Below are 16081 nucleotides of genomic sequence, written 5' to 3'. Positions count from 1 at the left end.
TTGGTCCCCTAAAAGCTAATACTGTAATATGAGTATAACATGGGAGATTGGTTTGGCAAAAAAGACAGGCTTAAAAGAAAAGGATGTGGCAGAAAATAAGCATTTATGCTAAAAAGTTTTATGGCCATAAATCTTAACCGGTAATATCCACCAAAAGGGTAATTAAGCAGTATCTTAACCTGGGAAGTTTGTAGATGATGAAGCATGTGTTGAAGAGGAAACCTGTATCTACTGTATTAGTGGATATTATCTTTTGATTTTGCCTGTTTATTTTTTCCTTTAATATTTAAACATGGCCAATAGTTCTCCACAGACACGCCATGTACAACATTCATGAGGTCACCTCTAAAATGTCCATCACCACATCAACAATAGACTTTTAATGATCATCAAATAACTCCTAAAAACACATTTAACGTTTTCCATTCACTTAAGAATAAACTGGGTAAAATCTGTACTGCAACCAGCCACTAGAGGGCCCCAGAGACATTTTGGCTTCCCTGCAATAATTATTTGGTGAGAAAATAATTACTACCTGCAAAAGTGAGGAAAGTGTCTAGACAGCCTGAATAAAGTAAGGCAAGAATAATTACATTTATAATTAAAATGCATTTTTTATTAATTATAAATATGTTTTATTAATTACAATTAGTGATTATAATTTATGCCTCGATGCCCGATGACGCCTGAGATCCCCGTGACTCCCCGTGACCCGAGTAGTTCGGATAAGCGGTAGAAAATGAGTGAGTGAGAGTGAGTGAATTATAATTTATTATAATTTAGATAATTATAATAAATTATAATTACTAATTGTAATTAATAAACCATATTTATAATTAATTAAAAAATCCATTTTATTTAAAATAGAATTACATTTAGCATATTTACATATTTTGCATTATTATTATTTTAGCACCTAGAATATGTTCGTTACATAGCACCTAAAAGCATACATATAATCATAAAATCTACAAAATACAACAGAAAGCCAACAGAGTATTTTAAACTTATTTACTTAATATAGTGTTTGAGCAATCTCTGAGAAAGTCCTGTATAATCAGCAAGCTGAGAAGCAATGGTCTCTCTTTTAAGTGACTGAAATCCCTTTCATGAATTCCCCATGAAATCAAAACTGATGTTTTAGAGCTTTGTAAAGTCTGCACCTGACAGCATAGTGCATATAACATTACATGCAATGTTGTTATTCATATCCTTGTGCTGAGTTGCATAGAGAAAAACATAAATTAACAGTAATGTTTACACTTATGATTATCACACTCTTTGACAGTTTCCCAAACAAACATTAGACAAATAGCTTGCTGATCTCCAAAGCATATTTTCACATTTTAAAACTTTTAAATACTACATTAGTATGTAATCAGGATGACAGTTATCATTTATGGATATCCATTGTGTGTTCTCTGTAACATTGTAGTCAGGCTTGGGGTTCTGGTTCAGAATGGCTTTTTGAACTGCATACACAAACACATACTAGAAAGCAACAATAGACCACCAACAATATTCCTAAGATGATGTAACCCACAGTGGTGGTCCAAAAGGCAAACAGGTAGAGCGTCTTGTTGCAGTAGGGCTTACCCACCACAGTTGAGTTGTAGTTAGGGGGGTAGATAGAGTAGATCCACACACTGCCTGTATGAGATTGAACAAAGTCATAACTCAAGTTCAATGGTATTCACATGGCAAGACAAATATCTCTAAAAAAAAAATGCTTACAGTATATTGAAATTTGAACATTCACATTTCAGTATACTGTAAGCATAAACATATTTTCTAATAAGACAAAGGAACTAAATACCCAGTATAATAGGCAACAACTGGGGCTTCTACATTATGCAAATGAGCGCTCACTTTGGCAAAGCAACACCACATTATTATATTAAAAGCTGGATCTGGAACCCTTACTATGGTGCATTATACTATACTTAGTCGCCTCTTCATGTTTTTTTTTGTTGTTGTTATTTTTCTGGTTTCTTTCGATGTCTTACTCACCAGCAATCAACCAACAGAATGTGAATACAGACACAAGGCTGGTCCATACATTAGAGATACACTTCAGTACTGGATTATCATTCTGACCACAGGGCAGGCAGGCAAGCAGTAACATGGCCATGCTAAACACTCCAGACACCAGCAAATACACAGGGATGTAGTTCTGCTGGGTACACTCCTTTAGATACTTTGCACCTGAGGGAATGAGTTTCAACAGAAATTTCAACAAGGTCACGACAAAATGTTTTGGTTTCTACAAGACTTTCAGTAAGGATTTACATCTCTAATCATAAGTACTGTATATGAGGCATCAGTTGTAAAAAGCTCAATACTCTTTTCTCTCTCAAGATGATTCATGCCAAATAACATATCATATAATTTATAATATATAATAAATATTATAATTGAAATATAATCTGAAGGTTGAACATAAAATATAAAATGGATTGCATTTAAAAGTTTCATGCTACATTCATATGCTAAAAATGAATGTTAAATGCATGTGCTAAAACATGCCACTTGTAGGGATTTACACTATTTATACAGTACTAATTTTGGAACAGGCTTGAGACTTATATACAACATTTAGATTTATATCAAATATTTACTTTTAACATTTATGTTGAACAACTTGAAATTGTTATTTGAGTCATCTAATTGTTCAAAATAAAACAAACACATATTTTGCACATGCAGCTTCAGAACATTTATGCCTGTGTAATCCAACAAACATTTGGTTGGGGTGTTCTGACATTTTCTACATAGATATGCAATCTTTTGTCATCAGGATCATTTAATCCACAACTATTCGTACTGTAGTGCTTTCTCAACTAAAACCTGGATTCTGAAAGGCAGTTTAGTAAGATTATAGTACATAAGCATTTCACAGAGATCTCAGTAATAAAATTTTTCGTCAATGTAAAGGTTGTCATGAAGGCAGATACTTACCCATGACAATCTGAGCAATGGGGAAAGCCACAAAAAGTAATTTGGAGATCACTGTTGATTTAATATTAAATTATTGTTAATTTTACAATATTGTGCTTTAAGTACAAAATACATTCAATGGTTCAACATCTATAGATATTGTTTATTACTGTGATATTGCAGCTAGGCTGTGATTATCTATTCTTTTTGTAAAGAGAAATAAAACACCTCAGATATAAAATGGAATGAGAATTTTTATAACATTCATTTAAACAGTGAATACCATTTATGTATCTACTCACCTAGACAGGGAATGTTTACAGTCATATTCAGGAGTTTCCCTGTACCTGATGCTGCCATCATGTTTTGCATTCTATCACCTGTGTAAAAACATGTAACTCCTCATGTAACTTTGCACACTGTAATTCAGCACACTGCATGTTCAATTATATACATTTTAAATAAATACATGTTCTGGCAATAAAAACACTGTTCTGTAGAGGTTCCATTTAAAGTTAGTTAATATTTTCAGCACTACTTTTTTATAGTTACGTTCTGCTGTCATTTTTCTATGGCAAATTATTATAAACTAGATTAAAGTGCTGCTTAAAAAAAAAGTTCAGCTCTCAGTTACACCTAGTGATTGCTTTCCTATAAACCCAAATAACCACATTAACACACAGGAGAACAGATTTAACAGATTAACAACATTTATGCATCATCACATCCATCATAGTCATTGTCTAACTAATAAGGTCAATGTGGTCATTTATCTAGAATATTGAAATCAGATGAGATTATTTTTGGATTTTAGGTCCTTATTGAAAAAAGCTTTGATGCAAATGATGATGGGTGTGATGGCAAATGATGATGGGTGTGATAGCCAGGTGTCCACAAACTTTGGGCCATATGGTGAATATATTATCTCTGTACTGAGTATCACATTGTATTAAGGTTGGACTAAATATAATCAACATCCTTCTGCCTCCCAAATCTCACCTGGACTAATCACAGCCTCCCAACAGCCAACATTGTGCATCTATCACAATACACCTGGACATGATAATGCTGCTATAGGACACATTATTATTATTATTATTATTATTATTATTATTATTATTATTATTATTATTATTATTATTATTATTATTATTATTATTATTATCATCATCATCATTGTCGTTGTTGTTGTTATTTTTAATTTTTATTTGTATTGTTGTTGTTGTTCCTTTTTATTGTTGTTGTTGTTGTTGTTGTTGTTGTTGTTATTATTATTATTATTATTATTATTATTATTATTATTATTATTATTACCAGAGTCCATAGTTTACAAACAATTCTTGTCTGCTGACTAGTTATTCCACTCAACATGGAATAACAAATACACAAGTTCACATTGTTCTGTTATTTTGTGTATTTAACGTGTTTCAGTGTATTTTCGTCTTACACCGTTCTGTATTTGGACTTTATGTAATTGAGGCGGACTTAACCAATATCCGAGGTAAGCGGCCGCTTACAGGCCCATAGATTCAGGGGGCTCTATCAAATACCCATAAGCCTACATAAATCATATAGACCGTTTTTCGTATATATCATAGTTTGTTTGTTTAGGATATCATTATTCCGATTTTAACTTTATTATTTTTACATCTGCACGAATGCGCCCTCCCCCCTTTTGGATTATTTTGGATCATTCCACTAGAACTGCGCAATAAGCTATTGGTCTTCGTTCAAGAAAAAGTTAAGAAAAGCGATACGGTAAGTAGGACGTTGATAGCTCAGTGAAGTCGAAATTGTAAGGGAATAAATTAACGATGAAATGCAGCTACAGCAAACAGAATGGAACAGAAAAAAAGAAGAGGCGCAAAAATAATGTAAGCAAACTCAAAAGTCTCTTATTTTGAACACCTGGTCTCACAGGTATGAGCTCAGGTGAGTGTGGGACAAGAACAAGTCATACAGCAGCACAATACGGAATATAAAAGTACAAATCACTAAACCTGGAACTCCTTAAGGCTCCCAGAGTGTTTACTGTGCCACTACATTATGTATTGCATCATGATCCTGGTTAAATGAAATGCATTCTAATGTATACAAGCTTATACAGTAATGACAATAAAAACCCAGTTGATTTGACACCATAATAATATCTTCCACATGCTAATTAAAACCTAGAAATCCTCAATACTCTCAAACTGTATTAACAGCAACTTTTTGAACGTTAATCTTTAGTAGGCTTGAGATATTACATGTATGTTATTACGAGCAAACAAAGTATAAGTGCTGTGTCCTCATTTGATTTGAACAAACATAACACACATTGCAGTGAAAGCAGAAACATCTGAGTTACTCACTATGCAAAAGTTCAAGCCCTTGTTTATTTTGTGCAAAATTAGAACGAACAATTCATAGAATAAACGGCCATGCAGAAAACAGAAATAAAACAAAAATGTACCCATTTGCTTCACAAGTTCTGTCTGATCTCTACGCTGCAGTCCTTTTCGGTAGCTGAGATGATTTGTACTAAACACTTAAAATAACAAACATGTATGACAGAGGTGCAGTATATGAGGTAAGCAGACATTGACGCCTGTTGAAGCTAGTCTGTCTCCTGCAAAACCACACCCTTCTGCTGGTCTGGACTACTGTAATTTTACAGATGTTTTGAAAATGTTGATATATAATTTGGCAAAAAAATTCAATATTGACAATAAATCATATTACTTTTACATATTTTGTCTTTTGTTATGCTTAATTGCACATTTTGCTTTAAACACAAGCACATTGAGAACATCTGCGCATTATCTGAGTTACAGTAGAAACGTTAGAAAAAACATATAGCACTTTGTTCTGTCCTCATCAGACTTTCTAATTAAACTTCCCTGTCTATAGTGTGTATCTCATTTGTACAAAAGATAAGTACCAAGTACGGTATGACTAGTATATATGTCACAACCACTTCAAGAGGAACTGGTTCTTCAAATACCCAGAATAAGCCACATACCTTTATTCAGAGAAAACACAAATGGTGCCAACTTAATTGTCAAAAAAATAATAGATAACAAAAAGGGATTTGGTGGCTATTGATTATGAAATGTTTTCAGAGAACTGGTTTCAAGAATTTCATTTTCAGCAGCAACAGTGTCCTCGTGTGAATTTTAGATTTGCTTTTAATATCTGACCAGCAGATAACTGTGTGCAAACTTTAACTATTACCTTTTAATAAACTGCTAACTTAAAACAAAATAGAAAGTGCTCTTTGACTTTCTTTTTACTAATGAGATATTCAGAAGCACCAATGATGAATTATATTTTGTGAGGACTTTTGTAATTGCTATCATTTTCCCATTAGATTAAGGCCATTCAAACTCAGATTCCTGTCCTACAGTCAACAACAGACACCATGCACACAGATTTATACAACAATACCTGCAATACCATTGAACAAAAGCTGCAGGTCTCCTGCCCTTTCAAAAGCAGTGCATGACAACACTCGACTGTAAAAGAGAATGTTGCAGAAATCTGGTCCCAAGCTGGCTTTTCTAGTGCATTTTCAAAATGTATTAATAGCTCAGTTCCATTGTATAATTCAGAGGAGGTCATAAGTCTGTCAGGCATTGACTGGTGGAAGTCTCTACATAGAGGCAGCCACGAGACTGACCACCTTGCAGCTCAATCACTCTGGTCCGCCCTCGTTCACTGGCCCCTGTTTGAAGATGAGCTCTTCCCAGGAAGGAGTCAAATAGCAAACCTCTTCCCCATATCTGGATGCACACATATACACATTGCTGAAAGTTTCTATATCACTTTGATACTTGTGCAAATTGTTGAAGACAACACATCTCACCTCTATACAGATTTTCTTCTTAGGTTTTCTCCTGTAGAAAATTGCTTTTGTGTTAAATTCAGGATTTCCATCTTTTTTAAAGACACGTGTTCGTATAGAGTCCCCCTCACACTTAATGACCGCATATACATCTGGGGCTTTGAGAAAGAAAAATCGTAAGAGAATTGAAAGTAACAATCCAAACAGATGCTTTAAAATGAAATCATTGGACTTGTCATGAAATCAAAAAATGTCATTTTTCAATCCACGGTTGAAATGTCAGCTCATGCTGCAGGGTAATGCTGTTCCTTTGTGCTAAACAAAAGAGTGTCTTTTCTTTTTTTTTTCTTTACTTTTCTTTTCTTTCAGGTCATTCTGGGTTACAGTATCTGCTAAATGACTGTTTTGCTGTAAATGCAAATAAGTGTTTTCCAAAATCATTCTAATTACCTTGTATAAATGATATGTAATGAAGAGAAATTCGAGCATGATATTGCTGTATAACAATAGTAGTGTGGTGATGAACTTGTAGCAACCTGGATGTTTGGGCTTGCTGAGTGTGGAGGCTCTATGCAGTTGCACTGTCACAACAGCACATGGATAAGGCATACAACACTGCCACAGAGAGAAAGCAGGCAACTCCTCCTTCAGCTCCCTATAGAGACGGATGGGAAGTGGACCATAAACTGTTACAGCTGTTATGTGTATTAGGAGTGAGATAATCGTGATGGGAAGGAAGCTGTACGTTATGAAACTTTATATCAAACTGCTGATATAATCAAGTGAAGCACTCCAATCCAGTCTACATATGGCCTGCAGCATCTCACCTGAGTTTGACATGCGTGTTTGAGAAGAGTCGGAGAAGGAAGCGGCCAGTAACCCCAGGCTGGAAGGTGGTGGGTAAGAGGGCATAGCGTCCAGGGTCAAGGGTTACACGCAGGGTAATGCTACGTGAGTCCATGTAGACTGAACTGGCTGTCTGCTCAGTAAAACACTGCACTCTGCTCACACGGTTCACCTCGACCTGTCAGAGAATTAAAAAGGCAAAGACGATTTGAAAGGTAACGCTGTAGTCACAGCAGAATGTGACAAGATGACAAGATGTTTCCTATTAACATAATTTCTTATTTGGACCTCACAGATCTGCTGGAAATGTACAGTACAGTATATACTTATACTGTAAGTGATAACAATTGCGGTAACAGATTGGACACACAATCTTACCCTCAGCACCTCAAAGCCGATTGGAAGATTTTCACCTCCTCCTTCCCTCCGTTTCATCCTTCTATCCTCTTGCTGCAAGCATATGAGCACCTCATCCCCCTTTCTTCCCAACTCGAACATGAACTGAAGAAAATAGTCATGCAGAAGGAATGATACAAAATAGATAAAAAGTCCAAGTGCCCAGTTCTATATAGGATATAAGCTCAATATTATAGATTAGTTCAATATTAGAGATCTGTTCATTTATTGAGAATTTTTATTACTTGTGAGTAAATTGTGTGTTTTGCATTCCAACATGCTTCCATCAATCTTCTTTGAGTTTGGTTACAGTAGAAAGTTAAATGTTCTTTAGTGACCATTCTGCAGTACCTGAGGGTTATGAAGAAATGTCTCTCTGTGGTTAATACATCCTCCACACCTACTTCTCCTGTCCACCCTTCTCTCCCAACTGTCATCCACCAGGCCTTCCTCTTTTTTTTTTAATTCATTGTCTTTCTCTTTTGTTGTCCTCTCTCCTCTTTGTGTTAGACAAGCTTTATGTTCCCCTTTAGCTATCTTCTCTTTCACACTTTGATCCCTCCTTTTATGCAGCTGCTTTTCACTCAGTCTTTCTTCTTTCCTATCTCCTCTAAGGGAAGTATCTGGAAGAGACCATTGGGAACTTGAGAAGACCTTCTGAGTGTTGGAGGATCGAGAAGCAGCTGGTTTTGTTGAGTCTAGAGGAGCATGAATCCACTCTCCAGTACAACGTGTCTCGCTCCAGTGACCCCAATGCCAGAACAGGCATCGTTCCACCAGCCTGCACACCACCATATCTGTGAAGTGGTGGCAGAAGTCCTCAAACTCCATCCTGGTAAAGGAAACAAACAAAGGTCTAGCATAAATTTGGAATGTATTCCCACTGTATTCCCACAAGCATAATGAAATATGTAATTATGTAGCATTAAGAAATCAAGAACATCACAGAACTTTTTATCCAGCCCTATGTATCTTGGTTGCTTCAATGATCTACAAGAAATGAATTCTTCATGGTGAATTTGTTCATTTTAGCATTAATATATCATTAATATAGAGTATGAGAGCAAACTGTGGTTCTGTGCATGCTCACATCACTGCTTTAGAGTTGCTGTGTCTTTGTGTGCGTGCATTCACTTCATACAATTCAATTCATTAGCTTGACAGTGTACACAAGACTTGCATTACATAGAATCACATGGTATCTAATGTTGGTTTTGGAGCATTTGCTATGAATACAAGAATGAATAAGTGAGTACATCATCTGGCCCAATTTCATTAACACTATCGATGCATTTCACTTCAGTTCTGAAGATTTTTCAAGAATAAAACCATTCGTTACCAAAATTCTCCCACATCTCTGACAATCAGCCCCATCTTCTCTCTCTCACTGCGGCCCACCTTCTGCCATTGCTGCGAGCTGCAGATGGCACAATATCATTTAGAATAATTAAAATATTGACTCAAAAATAAATTGGTTATACCAGCCTAAGGACATTCAAAAATATGCATATGAACCAAAAATATAGGTGGCATGTATAACGCATATTACCCCTGGCTCCAGGCTCCAGTCCAGTCCGCTGTGCCCCACGGGTTCCTCATGCGTATCATGTAGAGCCGGGATTTTCCACAAACAGCCAGCAGATTCTCCCCAGCACGAATCTTTTTAAGTGCAGTTACACCATATGCATGGCCTTTCACTAAACCACATTCCAGCACAGACTCAACCTGCTCGCCTTCTGCTGGCTGCACAGAAACAGACATCAGGCATGCATATGTCATTATATATTCATTTAGAATGCTTTAGAAATATGTTTGATTTTTGCTGAAAGAGCTTTTTGTTTTTTTACCCGTATGGAGCATGTTATGAGAGATTTACAGAAGTGTGCTTGGGCTAGCGTCTGAAACAGCGCCTTCCTTTGGTCACCATGTTGGCTCAGTTTCTCTCTGTCCAAGCTCAGTGGTTCAGATACTCCTCCTGTGAAATCCACCAGAGCTTCTGCAGTGTTTCCTCCCTCCAAGGCTTCATAACAGCCATTGAGCCTGACAGAAAAAGAAAGATAGAGAATTCTTACATAGTTGCTGCATTATTGTATTACTACACTAAAAATATTACTCATAAAGTGCTTCATGTTGTCAGCCTGATTCAATTCGATTGACAATCTGTTCTGTCAGTTTAGAGGATACTTTATATTTGTATCTCTTGTCCATGGTAGCAACAAATCTATTAACAAGTTATCATTTGGTGTAATAGTTCCTAAGAATGCAAAGGACTTTAAAAAATGGCTACAATTTTGGTCAATCATTCTTGGAAACATTAATGCCTGGCAAAAAACTAAAACATTAGCTATGAGGATCTCTGATATCTAAACCCGCAGTGTTCATGCATCCTAGTGAGGTGAACAAACGAGTGCAGACAATAAGCTGCAGTTATCTTGAAAGTAGCTGAAGTTATCTTTAATAGATAAAATGAAATAAGTAAAATGAAGTTATATTAACTGCCTAATTTATAGCTTCAATTAATCTTTAAATCAAACATTAAAAAAAAAAAACAAGTGTGACCTTGACTATGGCATGATTGCTGGTGCCAGATGGGCTGGTTTGCGTATTTCAGCAATGGGTTCCACTGCCCAGTAAGCCAAGAACAGGAATCTGGGGCTATCATGGGAACAGGATCAAAGAAACTGCCCAGTTGATGATTAGAATAAAAAATCACCATGTCTTTTTCTAGTCTTCAGCTGTCTAGTTTCACTAGGGGCATGTGGTAGCCTAGTGGTTAAGGTGTTGGGCTACCAATCGGAAGGTTGTGAGTTTGATCCCAGGTCCACTAAGCTGCCACCGAAGCCCCCGAGCAAGGCCCTTAACCCTCAATTGCTCAGTTGTATTAAAATGAAATAGTGTAAGTTCCTCTGGATAAGGGTGTCTGCCAAATGCTGGAAATGTAAATGTAGTTTCAGTGAGTCTGTGCGAATAATATAGCCTCAGATTCTGAGGAGTGGAACTTTGTGGTATTCTGCTCATCCACTTCATTGTGTTGTGAGTTGTATGCTGCTTTTCTGCTCACTTTGGTTGTAAAGAGTGATTATATAAGTTATTATGGACTCATATGGACTTTGATCTCTCTCATCAACAAAGTGTTTCAGTCCCTGCTTACAGAATGGCACACTTTTCTCCATTCTGATGTTTGATTAACTGAAGATTTTATGCATCATGCTGTTGCCACACGATTGATTGGATAGCTTCTTAAATGAGCAGGTGTATAGGTTTTCATTCATTTAGAATTTAACATTTCCTTTACAAATCTTTATTATAGTTTCAGAAACGTATCCTTCTCTAACATGTCATACTTGGCATAAGCTTTCTCCAGCAGGGCACTCCAAAACTCCCGTGGTGTGGCTGAGCGACAGAAGAGCAGAGTTCCATCTTCACTGACCGGTAAGCGGTCATCCACCACCACATCCATCCACTGACCCAAACGCCAGAAGCGGAAGTGAAAAATTCCTGCATATAGGTATGGACACTTGGGGTTCCACTCCTGTTCCTTGTGATCTGGGATGACCTAGATATGGATATTGTCTGGTGAGGGGTGGGAACTGTTAATAAATAGAGGGTGTACTTCTCTCTACCTTTTTTTAAACATACACACCTTCTTCCAAAGTGATGGCTCTGTTGCAAGACAGGAAGTAGCTGCCACCATCCAGCAGTTACCCAGACTGCCCTGGTGCAGATCTCGGGTACTGATTCCATCCACAAAAAGTCGTGGGTCTTTACACATTTCCTGAGTCACACAGAGAGGTAGAGCAAAAATGTGTTTATATAAATGAGTAAAAGAGAGAAGTGCTGTCATCCAAGACCTTCTCATTTATACATTGACATTGGATCCTGTCTCCAAGGATCTCCTGGTGTCAGGTTACTGATGGCAAACACACAGACACAATTTTATTCCACATAACTGACACTCACTTACAAGCAGGATGTGCAATATACAATCGGAAGCTTTTGAGATTATTACCTTATAACACATCAACGATGCCACATTATGTGTGTGGGCATGTTAGTCTCAAAAAAACAGGTAACTAATTAATCTCTTCATTTGATGTAAACTTAAAACTAGTTTTTGTGCCATAGATACTGGTGCTGCTTTTAACCTTTCATCACTACACATACATTGCTGCACTGATTATTCAGCAGATAATCACTAATAAGATGATTACTCCACTTCTTCAAACCTCTTTGCTAATCGCTGATGCTGCCCTTTAGCCCAAGTATCAAGTTTCAAGTTCATATCAGTTAACCGCTGTGTCAGAGGATGGGTGTCCTTAGATCTGAACAGATTCCACTGTCCATCTATTTATATGGGATATGCATGGTGAAACTATTAGCTTTATTTTGCTGACTAAATACCCCACAACAGTGCTTTTATTACTGTGCTTAATGTCAGTTTTTTAGGGGAATTAGTTGAAATATTTACTAAAGTAAACCAGAAATATTATTAAAAAGCCATTTAGTATAATACACAGTTACATTAATGTTATAGTCCGCTTGTCAGTTAGTTAGCCTAATGTCTGCTAACTTGCTAACAACTTGCTAACACTTTTTTAAGAATAGTAATGTCTATGCACAGAACTTAAATTTGTAACTTTACTGATGATTGGAGTCTTTGGGCAGTTTATCTTAGCTAATTTCACACTGTTTGTACATTATATTTCATAAATATTTTATATATTTATATCTACATGATACTACATTTGACTTGTCATACTTTACAGTTGCTGACACTATTTGAATAACTGTCAATTTATATATATATATATATATATATATATATATAATTTATAATTTATAATTTTTTTTATGTTTTTACCTTACTGCTTCTAATGCCAAACACACACCAGACACACGTCCAAGGTTTTCAATTGCATTGGGTTGATGCCTTGTCAACATTAGAAAGGCCTTTAATTAAACATATCTGTAATAGCACCGCTGACTCTGTAACCACAATTAGACTGGCACTAGCTAGATGTCCACATAAAGACAGGAGAATGTCATGAACTTTTGACACATCGTGTGCCTGCCATCCATAGCACAAAGAAATAGCAACAACTCACTTTTGACAAGGTGGCGATGATGGTGCTCATTTAGTTAGAAAAACTGTTGTATATTGGACCATATTCTTTGTTTAAAAAAGTTAGGGTGTACCAATGGTTGTACAGTTTCCCATAATCCCAAGTAAAAGGCTTGATTAGTTCAACTTTAACTTTTGGTTAAGCGATGGTTTTTCTCACCCGTGGTCTTTTCCACGTGAGACCTGGAGGAGGTGTTCTTTTGTAGAACAATGACTGAGTACAGGCAGGGAAGTGTGGGTCTTTAAAAAGTGCTCCATGCCTCAAACATGCTCGCTTCAGCTTGTGATAGTTTTGACCATGAAACAGACAAACTCTCTCTGGCATCCTGCAGAAGTGAGAAGATAATAATAAGACACTGCACACAAAGCATGACACATTTACATTATAAAATACTACACTCCATCAGATCTATCTCAGTTTATACACACACACTTCATTATTGATATAGCCAGCATTTTAACAGGTAAGACGTGTGCTGACTTTTACAGTTTACATTTAATCTAATATGCTTTGCACTGGAACAGAATGAATCAGAAGTGAACAGAACAGAAAAAAAACATTCACATGTAGTTGAATGTACAAAGTTTTTGTATTTTTGGTTTAGCTTTACAGTCCAAAAGCTCAAGCCTTTAATTAAGTTCTTATTTAGAGTCGTATTAAGAGTAAAAGGTTAAATCTTTAATCCAAAGAGTAAAGTATTTGGTGGATCAGTTTGTCAATATTTACCTTAATTTAATTTATGAAAAATTAGAATCTCATGGTTAATTTGACTGACTGTTCATCACTAGAGCTCAAATAGAATGACCAGAAATATTTTACCAGCTAATTAGCAAAATACTTATGGATTAATCTTATGGTTAAGGAGAGCCGTTTGCTGTTAAGGGTTTTGTCAGGGGCAAAAAGGACAGGCCTGGGGCCAGGAGTGAGCGTCAGAATATGATCTAGCTCTGCGTCTGTGTCAGTGTATATGCCAGGATAATTTGTGGGTACAAGAGTGCATGCAAATACCACATAGGCCATCACTAACACCCCACACACATCCAAACCAACCAACCTATTTACAGACAAACAGCGTAAACTGTTTCACACTTAATACACAGTGACATTACCTTAAATGTTCTTATTTGCAGTTAAGTTTAGGCAAAAAAGCAATACATTTTTTAGACAAATATTAAACATAGGCAAAAAAAAGTATTTTTAAAAAAAAAGCAGTTTTAAGAAACAGTAAGAAGCAAAAAATAGTGCCATGTAAAAAAATTATTTTTTTGTGTCCTTATTTAACAAAGCAGGAAAATATTAGCTTAGTTAAGTTTATACAAATCTAGCTTAAACTACTATATAAATATAGTACTATATAAATATAGAGACAAAAGAAACACAATACACACTAATCACAAACACAAAGCTAGATATTTTATAAATATTTATGTAAAAAAAAATCATTAATTAATTATATTGAATAGATTATTTTCATATGAGAATATTTTTTACATACAAGTATTTCTTTTAAAAAATAAAAAACATTTTTGCTGATGTGTTTGTTGCATGCTGTACGAAGGATCAAATATGAACAATGTTATGCTCTGATCATTAAACTTTATATTTAAGCACTTAGTAAATGCATAAGTTGCGAAAACAAGCTTTGAAAGAGTGTTACTAAACACAGACTGAGCGCTCACCCTTTTCCTTCGTCTCAGTCACTTTGTCTCTTCGGTGTTATCCTAGACCTTAGCTATATCCAGACATCTATACACTTTCATTAACTTTCTCTAAACATTATGATGAAGCAGCTGCTAATCAGAATAAAATGCTCAAAAGATTGCTATCTGTATTTCAGGTCAGCTAAGAGCATGACAGGGAAACTGCAGTAGAGAGACTAAAGAGTAGTAACAAGTGTTTCCTTTCACATACCTGTCTGCTGGCTGTCACCATGGCAACCAGATCCTGAACACCAGACCAACTGGTAATACTCTGAATGGACTGGTGTGCTGGCAGTAGAATACAACCCAGTGTCTAACTACATCCCTGCTGTGAGGTTAGTTTATGATACTCAGGTGTCTGATTAATTGGTACATTTGGCATTACACGTGCTTTTTATCTTGCCATATTTCTTACAGCAAATTCAGTCAAGTCAGCATCTACACATACACGAGATATACTTTGTAGAGCTCTCACAGGGTTCCATCACCAGCAGATGGGATCTACATTTGCAGTTGTAACATTCTCCATCCTGTCACATTATCTGAGTTAACAATACTGTGACATGGTTAAAGTATCAAACTGACTATCAAATTTTCGTGCAATCCAGCCAATCCATCATGCAATCCAATCCAATAAGGTGGAATCAATTTAACGTGAAATCTATAGATATAACAATAAATTAAATTAAACAAGAACATCTAGAAAGAAGTTCTAGAATCTAGAAAGAATGTACAACAGAGCAAGAAGCATACAGACCACTTATGTTAATGATCTATATTTGACTGTCACTTCCACATATTCTCGCTTAGTGCATTTGTTCATCTGTTGCTGAACTAATGCAACGTGTTGACCAAGATCTTCCTTCTGGTCAGTCTGTCGCTCTCACCCATAACTCCATAACTCAGTTTAAAGACATACACCGGCCTCCTTCACTGCTTCGTCTATTTGGCATGAAGCAATCCCCATTCCCTGGCATACACACACATGAACAAATGCAAAGTCACACTTACGTCTTTCTCACTTTTTCTTGTCTGCTCGCTCATTCACCACTCGTCCCTGTCTGTTTTTCTCATCCCCACTCTCCTGGCAAATCCATCATGCCGTATCTGTTGTCATTAAACGCGTGGCAGTGACACCTGAGTACTACATGGGCCTCTAGCCGAGCAACCACACACACACACACACACACACATATTACTGTATTTGTGGGGGTAGTTTCATGGACCCGAAGACACATCTACACATCTACTAC

At 36.3% G+C, this 16081-nt stretch overlaps 2 protein-coding genes across 4 annotated transcripts; both read right to left on the bottom strand.

The window, feature by feature from the left end:
* Positions 1–997: 997 nt before the first annotated feature.
* On the bottom strand, positions 998–5595 carry LOC125145299 (transmembrane protein 272-like). 2 transcript variants are annotated; one of them, XM_047816990.1, is made up of 5 exons: positions 5393–5556; positions 3240–3317; positions 2959–3009; positions 2011–2205; positions 998–1650 (listed from the first exon to the last, which is right to left on the bottom strand). In XM_047816990.1, exons 1-5 carry the CDS (start codon positions 5394–5396, stop codon positions 1436–1438), a joined length of 543 nt encoding a protein of 180 aa, XP_047672946.1. In that variant the 5' UTR covers positions 5397–5556; the 3' UTR covers positions 998–1435. The 2 variants fall into 2 exon arrangements, with proteins under 2 accessions (XP_047672946.1, XP_047672949.1); XM_047816993.1 differs by lacking the exon at positions 2959–3009 and having other exon boundaries at positions 5393–5595.
* A 204-nt stretch (positions 5596–5799) lies between these two features.
* LOC113635168 (calpain-5-like) lies at positions 5800–15643 on the bottom strand. Of its 2 annotated transcripts, XM_027134444.2 has the most exons (13): positions 14808–15642; positions 13288–13453; positions 11649–11780; positions 11350–11561; positions 9853–10045; positions 9555–9748; positions 9345–9422; positions 8357–8837; positions 7988–8110; positions 7591–7787; positions 7300–7418; positions 6785–6921; positions 5800–6701 (listed from the first exon to the last, which is right to left on the bottom strand). In XM_027134444.2, the coding sequence occupies exons 2-13, from the start codon at positions 13450–13452 to the stop codon at positions 6537–6539; spliced, it is 2196 nt and encodes a 731-aa protein (XP_026990245.2). In that variant the 5' UTR covers position 13453; positions 14808–15642; the 3' UTR covers positions 5800–6536. The 2 variants fall into 2 exon arrangements, with proteins under 2 accessions (XP_026990245.2, XP_026990244.2); XM_027134443.2 differs by having other exon boundaries at positions 5800–6921; positions 14808–15643.
* Between the last annotated feature and the right edge of the window lie 438 nt (positions 15644–16081).

The sequence above is a fragment of the Tachysurus fulvidraco genome, chromosome 1 (assembly GCF_022655615.1).
Source record: "Tachysurus fulvidraco isolate hzauxx_2018 chromosome 1, HZAU_PFXX_2.0, whole genome shotgun sequence".
Taxonomy (NCBI): domain Eukaryota; kingdom Metazoa; phylum Chordata; class Actinopteri; order Siluriformes; family Bagridae; genus Tachysurus; species Tachysurus fulvidraco.
This window is presented reverse-complemented; position numbering and strand designations above follow the sequence as displayed.